This window comes from Larus michahellis, chromosome 2, assembly GCF_964199755.1.
Source record: "Larus michahellis chromosome 2, bLarMic1.1, whole genome shotgun sequence".
NCBI lineage: Eukaryota > Metazoa > Chordata > Aves > Charadriiformes > Laridae > Larus > Larus michahellis.
In genome coordinates, this window is record NC_133897.1 from 147,068,045 (window position 1) to 147,082,509 (window position 14,465).

Consider the following 14,465-nt stretch of genomic DNA (forward strand, 5'->3'; position numbering starts at 1 on the left):
CCACACTTCACAACGAGCAGCTATGAATAACAATGCAAAGTTGTGGGCTTGTAAGATACACACTCTACTTATGAGCATGCTTAGGAAAACTTTGTTATGAGTATAATAATGCAGCACAATCAGCTTACATCAGAAATATAGAGCATTTCTTCTAACATCTAAAACCCTAAGCACCATAACATCTAAAGGCCTTAGTCATAACGAGGACCGAATTGTGCCAAGTGCTATACAGAATATAAAAAATTGCCTAGCTGTACAGTTACAGTACAACTTGAAGCAGTGACCTGAATCAAAGACCTAAAGTAGATTTATTTATCTGCAAGATAAATACACACATAAAGCAGCGAAGTCAGCTGTACAGGGTTTGCACAGAGTAAGTCATTGCCCCTTAAGGAGCTACTGACAATTAAAGATCACACAGCCACTACATAGCAAATTATGACTCACTACAGCCACAGATCCACAAAGAACTGTTAAGAGAAGCCACTTTTAGCACGATACAGGCCAGGAGAGGGGCAATTTTCCTTTCAGCAGAGTGAAAGACAATTTTTGGTACTAACTAGAAAGAAAAGGTGTATTTCTGAAAAAAAAGAAAAAATTTCCTTAAAGTGGCTCTGATCATTCTTGCTATGGCTAGTGATCACTTTCCATTTAAAGGCCTTTCCAACAGACAGTCACCATCCTCTGCATGCATATTTTCTCCACTGACAGTACTAAGACGTGCATAATCCCCCCCTTTTTTTAATAAAAAAAAAAACCAAAACACAAACCAGAATGCACTATTAATACCTTTAACTGTGAGTTCATAGAATAAGGTAATGCAATGGCGTTTGTCAGCTTTTATAGTATGTTTATTCTTTAGACCTTTCTACTCATCACTACCTGAAGCAGCAAAGATCTTAGGTTTTCCTTCTTCTCAAGCATGTGCAGGTTTCTTAGACAGAAATCACCTACTGCCACAGCAGATGACTATCAAGGACTTAGGAAAGCATTACTCTTATTCCCCTAGTTCTATACTAGTTGACCTGTAATTGCAAATGCCATCGTATTTGTGCTGTACTCCTTTCTAAAATCCACTAGTTAACTCCTGACTCATCACATAGTACTCCGGGGCCCCTCACACAGGGGGTCGCAGCTCTTAAAGAGTGATCCCTCAAGCAATACAAAGCAATACAACCTTTCTCTGCAACAGAGAGATTTCACCTATCTTTGGTCCCACATTAAACTGTAACTGAATTTCCACTGTTCCACTTTTGAAGTTAGTACTCATTTTTGGAGACCCATCAATTTTAAGTGTCCTGGCTTTAAGCATAATTTGCTGTTCTGTTGCCTAATGAAGTCTGTCCCAATTTTCTAAAAACAACTCAGTTTGTAGGCGTTCAGTACAGTTATCTGAAATTTAGTATCATAATTCTTCAATGATTTCACATGCTTTGGACATTTCTTTTGGACCTGTCTTTTCCAAGATCCTTTCCATTGGTGAGACTGAGGAGATAATCAAATCACAGAGAAACAGAGCAGCCTTCCCCCAGCTTTGCAGGTCTGGGGCCACTTTTCCTGCAATTCATTTATCCAACGCTGCAGGAGCTATGGTTAAACTACACACAGGATCTGAGAACAAAAAAAGCTTATCCCTGCCCTCCATATTCCCTTTCTGGCAGTTACGGAGGAATCTATATGAAGAAGAGTGAAGGATCTCAGGCTGACACTATCTGGGAAGGAGCGGTATGTTCTGTAATTGTTAAGGAACGTCCTATCTGGAATTGAAGCCTTTACTCCTAAATCAAACTTCTTTTACAGTTTAACAGATGGCTGTATAATTTACAGACAATACCATTAGTCACCACTGCCCTCCAGATGACACACAGAAAATAAGCTTGTCCTAATATCCATCGCTAGCAGCTACAGTGGAAGGTGAAAGTGATTTGAATCTGAAGATATGAATCCCCTTTTAAAACAATTTTTGTGAGGGGAAAGAGAGAGGCAGAGGGGTGTTAAGTGTCTATCAGTTTCACGTTGGGTTTGTTTTTTTTTTTTTTTCAGAAGTTAAATTACATCCAAATGAAGTTACTGAAAAAACATCAAGGTTGCAAAGACAAGCACTCAAATTAGGAAAAGTCAGATTAAGTTTGCCCATGCATCCTTATTTCAGCTTCCTTGTGTGCTTACAGTAAAACAATCTTCAGTTACACAGTTGGCTTTTGTTTGTTTGGTTGGTTGAGGTTGTTTTTTTAGTTTGGGGTTTTTTTGTCCCCACCCTACCCCCCGCAACAAGACCCCTGCCTCAATCAGTGCACAGGATGGACGACACACTAAAGATGAAGGGTTGTACAATGAGCAAGCTGTTAATGCCTTGTTTGCTGCGACATCCGAAGGCATGCAGTAAGGCAGCAACAGCTTGGCAAGGAGAGAGGGAAGCACTGTTTTGTGTTTAATGCCACTGAACATCACTTTGGAGAACTGGAACCTATTTCTGTCACATCTAACAGCACACAGAACTTTGTGAAACAAGTTTTTACAGATGATCATGATACATTTTACTTATTTCTGGGCACCTAAAAAGTGCTTGACTCACAGAAATAATTAACATTCACAGAACAACTAAAACTACTATTAATCCAGCTGTAGAATAAAGTGTTTTGAAATAACACCTACTCAAAAAAATGAGATCAGACCCTAAGCTTCTCAAACAAAACCCTCAAAATTAGTTAATAGCTTTGAACACAGAAAAATTTCAAGCTATAATACCTTCAAGAGATGAGAAAGCTGCAGCATTACCCCCATTTTAGAAATAGGGATACGAAGAACAATTAAGGTCTATAAATGACTAAAATTCAATGACAGCACCATACAAAAATCCCACAAGGAAGTTCATTCATTATTCAGTGCAGGGTTTGTATGGTGTGCAATAAGTAAGGAATGGGGCCACACACTGAATGATGAGGATAAAAAGAAATATTGAATAGCTACCCATTCGGTGAGCACCGTCCATCTTGTGCACTGAATGAGGTAGTCCTGTGGAAAAAATAGTATGACGGTGTAATTAAAGACCATTTCATAACGCATACCCATGTATAGTACATGGGTAAACCTATTTCTGGCATTTCCTAATTTTTGAGTGCTTGACTTAGCAACCTTGTTCATACTTTTTACATAACAGTATTTAACAGACATTTTTAAATGGAGTCAGTAACTGGCGTTAACAGAAAGTCATTCTTTCACATTCCTTAATACACATCACGTGCAAGTAGCATTTCTTATTGGAGACATTAACATATACTACAACACTTGAAAAATATTAATATCATTTCTCTTACAAGCTTACTAGTGATATAATAGGGATATTAGTAATAAAGGTGGAAAAATACTTGTTTTCATCTAAAACTAACGTGAATGTGGTAAGTTTGTCTTTTACAATCAATAAAAAACAGCATATTATTCTTAACTACTGAATTCTTATAAATCCTTATGAGAGTAATAAAAATGTTGTCTCAGCACCTTTGAAAGGCTAGGACACATTTTAGGTGCCAAATTTTAAGATACCCATATACAAAGAACGCAGTCTTTATTTCAAATGTTTTTGAAAATGCATAAAAAGTTTATTTTCAAAGTATTTTCATCATATTGTTGAGCTCACCCTCTTCCTCTTTTGTTTCTTTGTTGCTGGTTGGAAAGCACACAGACACACAAGCATGCAGAATATTGCGGTTTCCGTCACATCTATGGCCAAGGAACGTCTGCAGCATTTGTGGATTCTGATCCAAGACAACTGCTTGTTCAAGATTCATCAGGTATTGTCTGCAAGCCTCATAGTCACATCGGAGAATGTGCTGCATTAAAGTTTGTTTCTGTACTCAAAAGAATAAAATTTTTAACAGTTTAAAATACAAAAGGCAGACATACAAGTTTCCTACGTACTTCTAGTTTTCTGTTTTTTAAATTAATAGAAAGGTCTAAATATAGGACATTGGCTGGAAGTGAGTGCAGGAACTGTTGAACACGCATCATCTCAATTATAGCACTGTTAAAAAGAGAAAACAGTGTGCATTCGGGCACAGACAAGTAAAAGGAAAACAGAGGCTTAAGCAGCAGAAGCTATCAGGCTCACAAAAGTATGTCGTTGGCTTCATAGCTGGGTTCTTAGTATAGATAAGATTACTTCTATTTTTCTATTTCATGGCTACATGCAAGATGGGAAAAGCAGTACAATGAAAAAACTAAGGAGTCTATGTTAACTAGCTCTTACACATTTGTTTTAAGCAAGCAACATACACACTGAGATGTGAACAAATAGAAGCTGTTAAAGGTCTGGGAGGCTCAACTCTGTATCTAACAAGCTTTTCCACAGTGACGGGATACTCTACTGTGAAATCACTCTCAGTCTCGCAAGTACACAATACCTCCTGGGGGCAGCATATCTAACTCAACACAGCAGATCTAACTAAACTGCACCAAATCACTGATGGGTTTACGCAAGTATGATATATAAATTCACAGTAGAACTATTCATACAACACCACAGATGAGTAAAGAACTCTACAGGCAATTCAACTGAAAACAAATCTTCGCTTGACTCTCATAATTTCCTACTGTATGGTCCAAATATAAGGTTAAAAAAAAAAAAAAAAAGTACTGCATTCACAAGAAAACAAGTTATTGGATCCCTCAGAAAAAATGCGCACCCAAAAAACAAATAAAATTGTATAGTGGTAGTATACATAAACAGTTTTAAAAGTAATGCTTAAGAAAATAGTACTAGTTAAAGCACGATACAGAAGCCATGCACCCCCAAAATGGATCTTTCACTTTACTACCTCAATTTGTTTGTGCTTTCATGTTTCTAAGAGAATCTTCTGCTGAAATCGGTTTGAAATAGTGAAAAACATAAATCGGTATCTAAACACAAAGCTGCTTTAAGCATAACTTTCTAAAAGCAAGAGAAAAAAAAGCATATAATTCTGTAGCAAAGAAAATATTTTACCTCAACAGCCATAATGATAATAGCAGCTTTCTTTTTGATGGTCGAGTTAGCAGGAAGATTTGTTAAGGAATGAACACCCATTCCAAGACTACTAATAGGTGGAAGATCAAGCCAGTCAGGGTCTCGTATCCCACCCATACAATCTTTTGCCATTGGATAGATTGTACCATTTCCATCTCTAAGAATGATGGGAGATTCCTACATTTGGGAAAAAAAAGTTTTAACAATAAGCATCCACAATTTACAAATATTATCCTTCCCAAAAGGTCCAGTTTTGCCTGACTGCCATCAGTGAGAACAGTTGACTTAAAATTTTCATTTACGCCATTGTCTCCTATCATTACAAGTGGTGCAGCTTAAGATAACCAGATTCCATTTCTCAAATGTCTGAAGTGTGCTTAACATAGCAAATACTATTAAAATTATCTTTATGAAATACATTCATTACAAAACATTACCAATGAAACATATAGTGCCTATACTTCTAGTTTACTTAAACGCTCCAGAGAAAGTTGAATATATAGAAATGAAACATTCAAATTCAGTTCTTTTGCCAAAAACATTTCCTTCAACTATCCTAAACAAAGTATATTGTGTTTGTGGAAATTACTAAAATGCTTTTGGTATTTTTTTCTCTCAGCCCTCCGCACCAGTGCCTGCACAGTGTAATCAATCAGATAAAATAAGATACTTAACATTGGATAGTAGAAAGAGTTGCACAAAATCTCAGTATATCATTTCTAGTATCAAATACAGACTTTTTTTGTTAACGTTTCCATTTATTCTCAAGAGTGGATTTTCATCTGTCCCAATTTCAAACTATAGCTAGATAAGAAATTTACACTAACACAGGAACTACTCTGTCAGGGCTTTTTTGCCCCCTTTTTCACTTTTCAAGGTAGAATTTGAGTAAGATTATTAAAAGTGCTTGAGTTAGATCCCTACTCCCCTCGCGCCTTCAAAATATTAATGGTAGCAGCAAGCCTCTCAAAACCCTTTTGAAGAATGATATTTTTGCCAGTCTTTGGAAAAGTTTTACGAAAGGCTGTACCATCCCATTCGAAGATGACAGAAGTGAAGTGCAGTGAGGTTAAATGATTGAGAAACAAAACCACAAACCTGTCCAGCTGTAAAAATAGCAACACTTCGCTCATTCTGACCCAGGAATGCAATGCTGCTAGTAGGGAAATTATTTTCCTGTTCAGCCTTTCCTGTGGCAAGGTCAAATATGCAGTATCGAACCCAGTTCCCAGTCTTCAGAACAGCATGCACTCCTTCAGAGACACACAAAGAAAAAAGTTAGTATCTTTTACTGATGGCATCCAGTAAAAGAACTCCTGACTAAAGCACTTCTAAGGAATTACTAAGTATTAATGGAATCAACTGTTTATTTAGTTTGACAGTAGTTGTTTTTCACTAAGAAGCGAGACAGGTAATAAGTATCCAACAGAGTACCTTACTGGCTAAGTCCTACTTACCTTTTGAATCTACATTTACTGCTAGGATCTCTGTTTTTTCAGGAATACACAGCTTTTTAGGTGTCCTCTGAAAACAGTCAGGAACTTTTGGAGTTCCACCGGTTTTTACAACCTGCAAGCATACGTAAAATTTTAAGACGTAATTAAGCACACAATGCTGACATTTCAAAATACTGATTGTTTTCTCAACATTTCACAAAGGCATACCTGCAGCTCATCTATTCTGAGCAGCCGACAGTCTTGGAGAAGAGAAGAAGGGTCAGGATCTGAATTAGAACTGCTCTGACAGTTTGCATTACTGGAGGTGCCCGGAAATTTCACAGCAACATAAGCACCATCGACTTTTAGCACCTACAAGCAGAACACATTACAGTTTTACCAAAAGCTTTGAATAGAAACCATTTAGGTTAATTTGCTTCAACATAAACCAGACTTATCAGGAAAAGAAAAAAATTTACAATAGTCAGTGATAAAATTTTACAACTCTTGGCCATTAGCCTTGTTGTTTTGCTAAAATTACCAAAATCTTAAAGACTTGGATTTCTTAATGACTTCATAGGCATCCTGAATCAGATCAAAGGTCCTCCCATTTCAAGATCCTATGTTCAACAGGAACCAACACCAATAACTAGAGAAGCTCCTGCTGATACTTCCGTGGTATCTCTCCAGCTTTCACCTACTAGAAACACCAGGACAACTTCATGTTTAATATCCTGGATAGACCCTTCTCTTATTAATTTGTCCAATTGCTTTTGGAAATAAATGCTATTCTTGTGGCAACGAATTCCAAACGTTAGCTAACAATACAACCAAAACATCTGCACTGAGCCTCTTACTTCTTTAAGTCCTTATTAGTTCTTGTACCACAAGAAACAGGAAATCACTCTCTTTTTTTTTTGGCCCCATCTAAGAATTTTTAAAGCCTGTGTTGCAGAGTCCTAGTGCTCATTGCTCAAGATGACGGCGCACAGTAGAAAAAAGAAGTGTTGGTTTATGGGTCTATTAGCTGTTCCTTACACTCAATGATAAAGCTCTCCACTCGGGACTGAAGGATACAGATAAGTCTATCCAGACAAACTTCAGGAATCTGTATCTTTCTTTGCCCCTCAAAGAAATTGAAGTTATTCAACCCCACACTGACACAGCCATTTCTGAGACTGTAAGCCTCTCTGAAGAGTTGCTGCCATGCATGTCTAATCAGAACTGTCAAAATATGTTTCCGTGATATAGAAACATCTTACACTATCACTGAACAGCAAGGTCCTTTGAGTTTCCCATTGAGACTGTAATTTTCTTGAAACGAAAACAAAGCTGAGGGAAGGGGGCAGGGGGAAGGACAGAAAATATTTTAATTTTGAGTAAAATAAGATCTCAGTATGTTCTCAGTCTTTATCAAAACTAGATACAAGCAACCGTCAACCTTGATTAGGCCCTAATTTATCACTGGTTTTTACAAAGAAAGTTCTTACAAAACAATATTAAAGATGTAGATGTAATCAACGTTATCTAAAATGTCCCTGACAATAAAAAACACCTCTCAAATTTTCAAGATATTGTAGGTAATAAAAATATAGGCATTTCCATGTTTTCTCATAATTTCTCTAGCTAGGTGCAGCTTACCAAGCGTGCCAGAGAGGATATATTGACAAATACGAAAGTATTAGCAGATTTTTGTGACAAAGATTACTGTGGATAGAGTCAGAGCACTTGTTCCCCGTATAATGAAACTTCACTCTAGTAGCAGAGTTTCTAGTTCTAATAGTAGAGCATCGCCGATGACTGTAAGAACGCTACCCAAAAATTTCAAAATTCAGACCTTGCCAAAAGATTCATGAACATTAACTCTAATCTAGACTATACAGATTTCTATTGAAACTTGCAAGACAGCACTCTAGACAAAAACTGTGATTTTATTTTTTTTAATTTAATCAAGGTATGTTTAATGTTTTTAAGGTAATCAGACTAACTTGTAAGCCTGAAATCATATACCAATGGTTCAATCACAACTTGTAGTCTGACACGTTGATTTTTTTTTTAATGACTAAACATTGCTACAAAAGCTTTGTAAGTTTGGTCTGCTTCTGAAAACAGAAGATTCTAAATGGTCGATGCCTAGCGAGGCATATGAAATCTTCTTTATGAAGTTTCAAATTTATAATTGGGGGGGTGGAGGGAAGAAACATACTTAAAAAAAGGCACAATCCCCAAATACTTAACATATCCTATCTCCATCATTAAAATTTTTCTTCTGCATGTCTTCTGGCTGCTACGTCACATTTCACTTAGTCACTTTTCATGTGTTCAAAGAAATGCTGACAGTTTTTAAAATGCTGGAACTGTATGGTGACTCTTTCAGAGTCCACATGCCAAAATTTTTTCTTCTTCCCTATTTTCTATCTAATGTATCTTTAAAAACTAGAAAATATAAAGATTTGGCTGAGAAGGAATACACCTCTTCAAAGCGTAACTAAAATGCAGTTCTTTAGTTAAACAGTTACTACTATGGCTATTGGCTGCTACACAGAAAGAAAATAAAACTATCCATTGATGTAGCAAGCAACCAGGAGCTTGAGTGAAACACTTCACAGCAATTGTGCACAGAAAGCTCCAAAACAGAGGTGTGGTATAATGGGCAAACGAGCAACATTAACATTCCTCTTTAATTGAAATTATGTATGTCTGAACTAATTGAAAAATGCATAAACAAAAATAAAATGCAAGAACTTAAAGGATTTAGACGCTCTAGCTTACAGAACTAATGTACTTACACTATTCATACTGCAAACATAAAAGTTTCATCAATTAGAAACAAGCATTTTACAGAACTACATATACAAATGTTTGCTTTATTAAGACTAAATTTAAAGAACTGAATCAAGCAAATGAATGAAAAAAGCAAGCAACAAAATGAAAGTTTAAAAGATTTTTTTTCCAAAAGCGAATTGACCTTTTAGAGCATTTTCAACTACAGGATCACGAGAGGTGATCTTTCTTTTTAATGGAAGAAAAAAATTAATTGATAAACTGAAACAACTGAAAGATGAACATATTTGTTATCTCCTTTACCCTTACTATCAACCCATTGCCACACTCCTTTAAACCACAATGCCAAAGCATACTGATAGGCAGAAAACATTCAACTGAACTCCCTTCCTCTAAAGGAAGCGGAGGCAGGTCCTGAGCTCTGCTTCTCCTCCCCTGTTCCCTCTTACAGTTCATTTAAAAATCACATTAACAATAGGGTGAGTACCCTCTGAAAATAACAAAGTTCACTACTAGCACTTGAGTCTTTCAGAAGCAAACCTGTTTGGATCCAAATGTGGTAATTTGTAGACTCTTTTCCCCCTCCAGAATCACCATATTCCCTCTCAAGACACAGCAGCAGAAGACCAGGAAAAACACATTTTTTTATTTCTTATCTAATCTCCTTCTTGGAATGGAAGAAATTTTAACACTACAGAAAAGGCTTCTATCTCTACTCTCAAAGTAGAATGAGCACTTCCAAAGAAATACAGACACAATTTTTAAAATGTTCAATTTTGAAGGATTAAAATCAGATTCCTAATAGGGATTAGGTAACTCTTCTGGGACTATATCCAGCCTGAGCTCTTTCAATTTATCCTTCTCATTGGAAGGCTTCAATTTCAGACAGAAATCAAACAAAATCCAAAAAGTTCAACTGTCTGACTTAAATAATACAATACAAAGTAGAAGTTAAAGAACAAACTACTCAATTCAAATTTATGTTTCAAAAAATCCCTAGAACTTGATAAGCTTTCTGGACATAGGAACTGCACAACTGGTAATACACAGAAGTCTCACCTGATTGAGGACAACTTTGAGGAAAAGAAGCAGTTTGGAGAGGCCTTGGACACTGCCAATGGAAAGCCTCAGACCAAAATGACCCGCAGCTGCCGAAGAAGAAAAAAGCAGCTCCAACCCATGTTCCCTACCCTTTTAATAGTGGTTTCAGACATCATTTAACCATTCCAGTAGAGGAGATCCAGAAGCTTATGTGGGTAAATAGAATATCCCAACATGCATGGGAAGGACAAAACCAGCTTCTGTTCCTCTGATACCAGTGAGCAGTAACAAAGGCTTATTTCAGTCCATCTCTTCTATAAACTACACTGAAAGACGACTCCACCAGATTTCTCACTGATGCACACAGAGAGACAAGTGCCAAGCTTTTTTACTGCATCACTCTTCCATTAGGTGGATAATCTTATCTCCTTCATCTAATGACGGACTTGGAGGAATGACGGTTTAGTTTTGTTCCAAGCCCATGAAGGATTTAAATTGAAATGAGGTTGGAAGATAACATATTTCAAGGAGAAAGATGACTAAATCCAAGAGTATATCTAGCAGACTTCTGTTTTCTTTATTTCTTTCAAGACTGCCCCAACATATGAACTTTTGCGCTCTGCCTCCCCCTCTGGTCATTTGTTGCTTTGGCACCACATGCAATCCACATTTACGAAGCAGTGTGTAAAATGTTGTACAATCTACTGGTATCTGAATAATCACAATCCGTCATCTCAGATCTTAGCACTGAAGGGAAGGCTGTTACTGTATCAAGATCAGTAAGACCCCAGAGAGAAACACACACATTAGAACTTGACACCATCTACCTGCCCACCGTTCTACAAACACAACACAACAGCGGTTGTGGAAGGATTTTAACCAAGCACTTTTTGGTGACGTCATGAAGTTGCTGCATACATCCAAAAGTACCGGAACACGAATTTTCCAGAAACAAAACTACTTTTGGAACATAGGCTGAGCATCAGTAAATCTAAATCTCTTTCCTATCTCTAAATGCCATCTCCTAAAGCCTAAGTGAACAATTCTTTTTTCTGTAAAACAAGGAATTACCCAAATACCTTTAAAAGGTGGCAAACAATTTGACAGAAGCTCATGGCTATCACACTTTATTCACTTTATTCTGAAGAATATAAACATTCAATATTTCAGATGCAGAAATTATTTTTTTCATCTTACTACTTCAGATCTGAATCAGTACATAAGGCAAGATTTTTGGCCTCACAGATCAATTAGTTTAGTGCAATTCACTTCATGAATGGTCAAAAAACATCTGCCAAATTACCGGTGCGTATTTCTCAAAGATGTGCCAATATTCACATGCTCCGTGACCACCTATTTTACTCAATGACAGCACTGTGAGAGAAGCTAAGTGTTGCTCTGTTTACACCATGCTTTGTAACATCAAGTACTTAAAACAGTGCTTCAAAGCCTTTCCAATTTTCTGAAACACCAAAAGTAACAAACTTCCAGGTTACATCGAAATAGTATATTCTCATCCAGGATGCTCATGCCACTACACACCGTGGCTGTACATACCAATATATCAAAGACGTGATTTTTTAGAATGTCATTCAGTAAACAGGAAGTCATGGAAAAATAGAAAAAGGTATATCTGGGTTGAATCTAGAAGGGTAGGACTTCTTAACCCATGAAGTTTTAAGAGCTCAAACCCGTATGATTATGTTTTTGCAGCCTGAACCTCTGTACACATTCAGAATTATTTATGCACAGAAGACCGGATTTTTCAGAATTCAAATCAGCTTTGTGCTTAACAACCGCAACCAGCTAAATTACAAACATTACTGTTTCACAATGAACAACATCAGCTATTCTGGAGCCTGTAGGAGAACACTGCAAAGAGTTATCACTTCTGCAGAGTGAGGTGCCTCCAGTCTTTTTCATACAATCACACAAATGATCCAAATTACAAACAAAACATATATCAGGGCATAAAAAAATAGGTAAAAAAAAAAGTATAGTTTTGTCTGCTGGATTCTATCCAAACTCTAAAGATAACGCGTTACAAAACTGTAACAGGAAAAGAGCGAATGCCCGTATACGTCCCTGGAAAAGGACAGTATGCTTTATGAAGTAAAAAAAGCACCTTTGCCATAAATGACTGAATAGACTCAGCACCAATAACTCTGCTCAAAACACAGCCCGCTTATTGGTTTTCACACTTCAGTAAAAATATCAACATATAAAAATACAAGCTCTTCTATATTTATTATAGTAGTTCCTCTTGATGCAGCGCACAAAGATAGACCCCTTTACAACCACATATAGAACTAGTGAAACAGTCTGTCCTGAAAATCTTAGGATCTAAATCAGGAAAGACAGGGGCTTTCCCAAAGCTGGTATAAGAAGCAAGCAATAGTTCCAGCACCTTCAACTAGATCTCAAAACCCTGTTTACAGAAACTGAGGTGTTTCAATGAATTAAGTTGCTCCATACTCCTTTTTGCAGAAATAACCTAAACTTGATAATGAAAATTTATTGCGGGCCTCCTCCTTTCAAAGATACTGCTCAAGGAAAATCTCCCACTCTTGCACAAGTAAGCCCATTAAGGATGCAGGTGAAATAACCTTGCCTAAATCCAACTACCTTCTCTTGAACATTTATTTCCTCTTCTGGTAACTTGGTTTTGTTTTTTTTTTTTTTTTTTTTTTGATCTTCTATGAATCAAGTAGAAAGCAATTCAACCTTTTCATTTTGTGGAAAACCTATATTGGCTTTCCTGTTGCTCTTATTTCTGAAAAGCATTGCAGAGAACTGTCTAGATGACCTAATCCCTCCTCACATCACACAACAATGCCAAAAGAGAGCAAAGGTTTACTAGAGAGAAAATGAAAAAATTATAAGGACGAAACAAACAGATTTTCTGGAGTAATGAATGAAATAACTTTATAGTCGTATTAATGAAGCATGTAATTTCTAATCAAAACATTTCTGTTCTTTGGTTGCCAGAACATGAACGTAAACATTCAGCTGATGCATATGTAGAAGTCAGTCACAATACATGTAACTCTTCACAATCTTGCTGGACAAGTGTGGGAGCTATTACTCAATTCACCAAAAAAAAAAAAAATCTTTTGTATAAAACCACATCTGCTTTTCTTAATATTGTGGTCAAAAACTTAAAGTACCAGACTTATTTTTTAATATTTGGAACGTTTTATTCACAACACATTCAGTCTATTACAGTCATTGTGTTATGGAGAAATAAAAACGCAGCAAAAGTCATAGTAGTCAGAAGCATCCTCAAGCATCCCCAAAACTGTGATTCTTTTAACAGTTAACAGTTAGCTTATCTAAAGGAAAAACTTTTTTTTCCTCTCTCCCCAAAGACGGTGGGACAGTGTATTTTAGACAAACCTTGCCAACAGGAACATTCTTAACGTCTTCCACAAACACAACTTCCCTCAGAGACCACTGCTCTTCATTCACTTTCTCCTCCTCTTTTGGGGCAGGAGTAGATCGTCGTCGCTCTGAAACAAAAAAGTAATTACCAAAGAAAATACTTGAAATATTTAATCAAAGCATCACAACGCAATGTTCAGTAAACACCAAACCTTTCCCCTAAAAAAGAGTATCGATGTTCAAATCTAGAAAATAAAAAGAGGTTAACAAGAATATGACTTTAAAACTACCTGAAGTCAGTAACAGTATACCGCGACACTTTCATATTTTTCTATGAAATTAGCACTAATAAAGCTTATCAGATAAAAAAAAGCTATTTTTAAGGACATCTAAGCAAAATAATTAAAAGACAAGAAATTGTTTTGCCAGGGCTCAGCTATTCGTGCTGTAAGTAACAAGACTGACATCGTTAAGACCCTTCAGTCAGCCCTGCTACAGTGCTTTGTATCACCCTTGCAAAAAGTCTGCTTGTCCACTACAACTGGGTTTTGGTAAACATCTAGGAGAGTAGCAAATGAGGCAGAAAATAGCTACTTGGGCTAACAGTAATTGCAATACAGTCAGATTTGCTTAAATACGTTATCTGAACAGTAACTGCAGTACACTCGAGATCAAATTTAAATACATAACATGGCTAAATTAACACTGACAAGAGGCTTTATCTCCTGAATTGAGTTTCTATAGTGCAATTAATATTATCAACATATTTAAAGTAAGAAGCAGAGAACTTCTAAGCTAAGAACTTCTAAGTTAACTAAGCT

At 36.6% G+C, this 14,465-nt stretch overlaps 1 protein-coding gene across 17 annotated transcripts in view; it reads right to left on the reverse strand.

Annotated features, from left to right (window-relative positions):
• The window catches only part of UBR5 (ubiquitin protein ligase E3 component n-recognin 5), a 90,998-nt gene that overhangs the window by 30,482 nt on the left and 46,051 nt on the right, over nt 1–14,465 (reverse strand). For 13 of the 17 annotated variants that reach the window (XM_074577561.1, XM_074577563.1, XM_074577562.1 and 10 more), the window contains 7 exons: nt 13,660–13,772; nt 6,667–6,810; nt 6,460–6,571; nt 6,101–6,255; nt 4,982–5,179; nt 3,638–3,848; nt 2,971–3,015 (listed from right to left, as the gene is read on the reverse strand). In XM_074577561.1, the coding sequence (XP_074433662.1) occupies nt 2,971–3,015; nt 3,638–3,848; nt 4,982–5,179; nt 6,101–6,255; nt 6,460–6,571; nt 6,667–6,810; nt 13,660–13,772 (978 nt within the window). The remainder of the gene's footprint in view (nt 1–2,970; nt 3,016–3,637; nt 3,849–4,981; nt 5,180–6,100; nt 6,256–6,459; nt 6,572–6,666; nt 6,811–13,659; nt 13,773–14,465) is intronic. The other 4 variants (XM_074577559.1, XM_074577556.1, XM_074577558.1 and 1 more) reach the window with 1 other exon arrangement.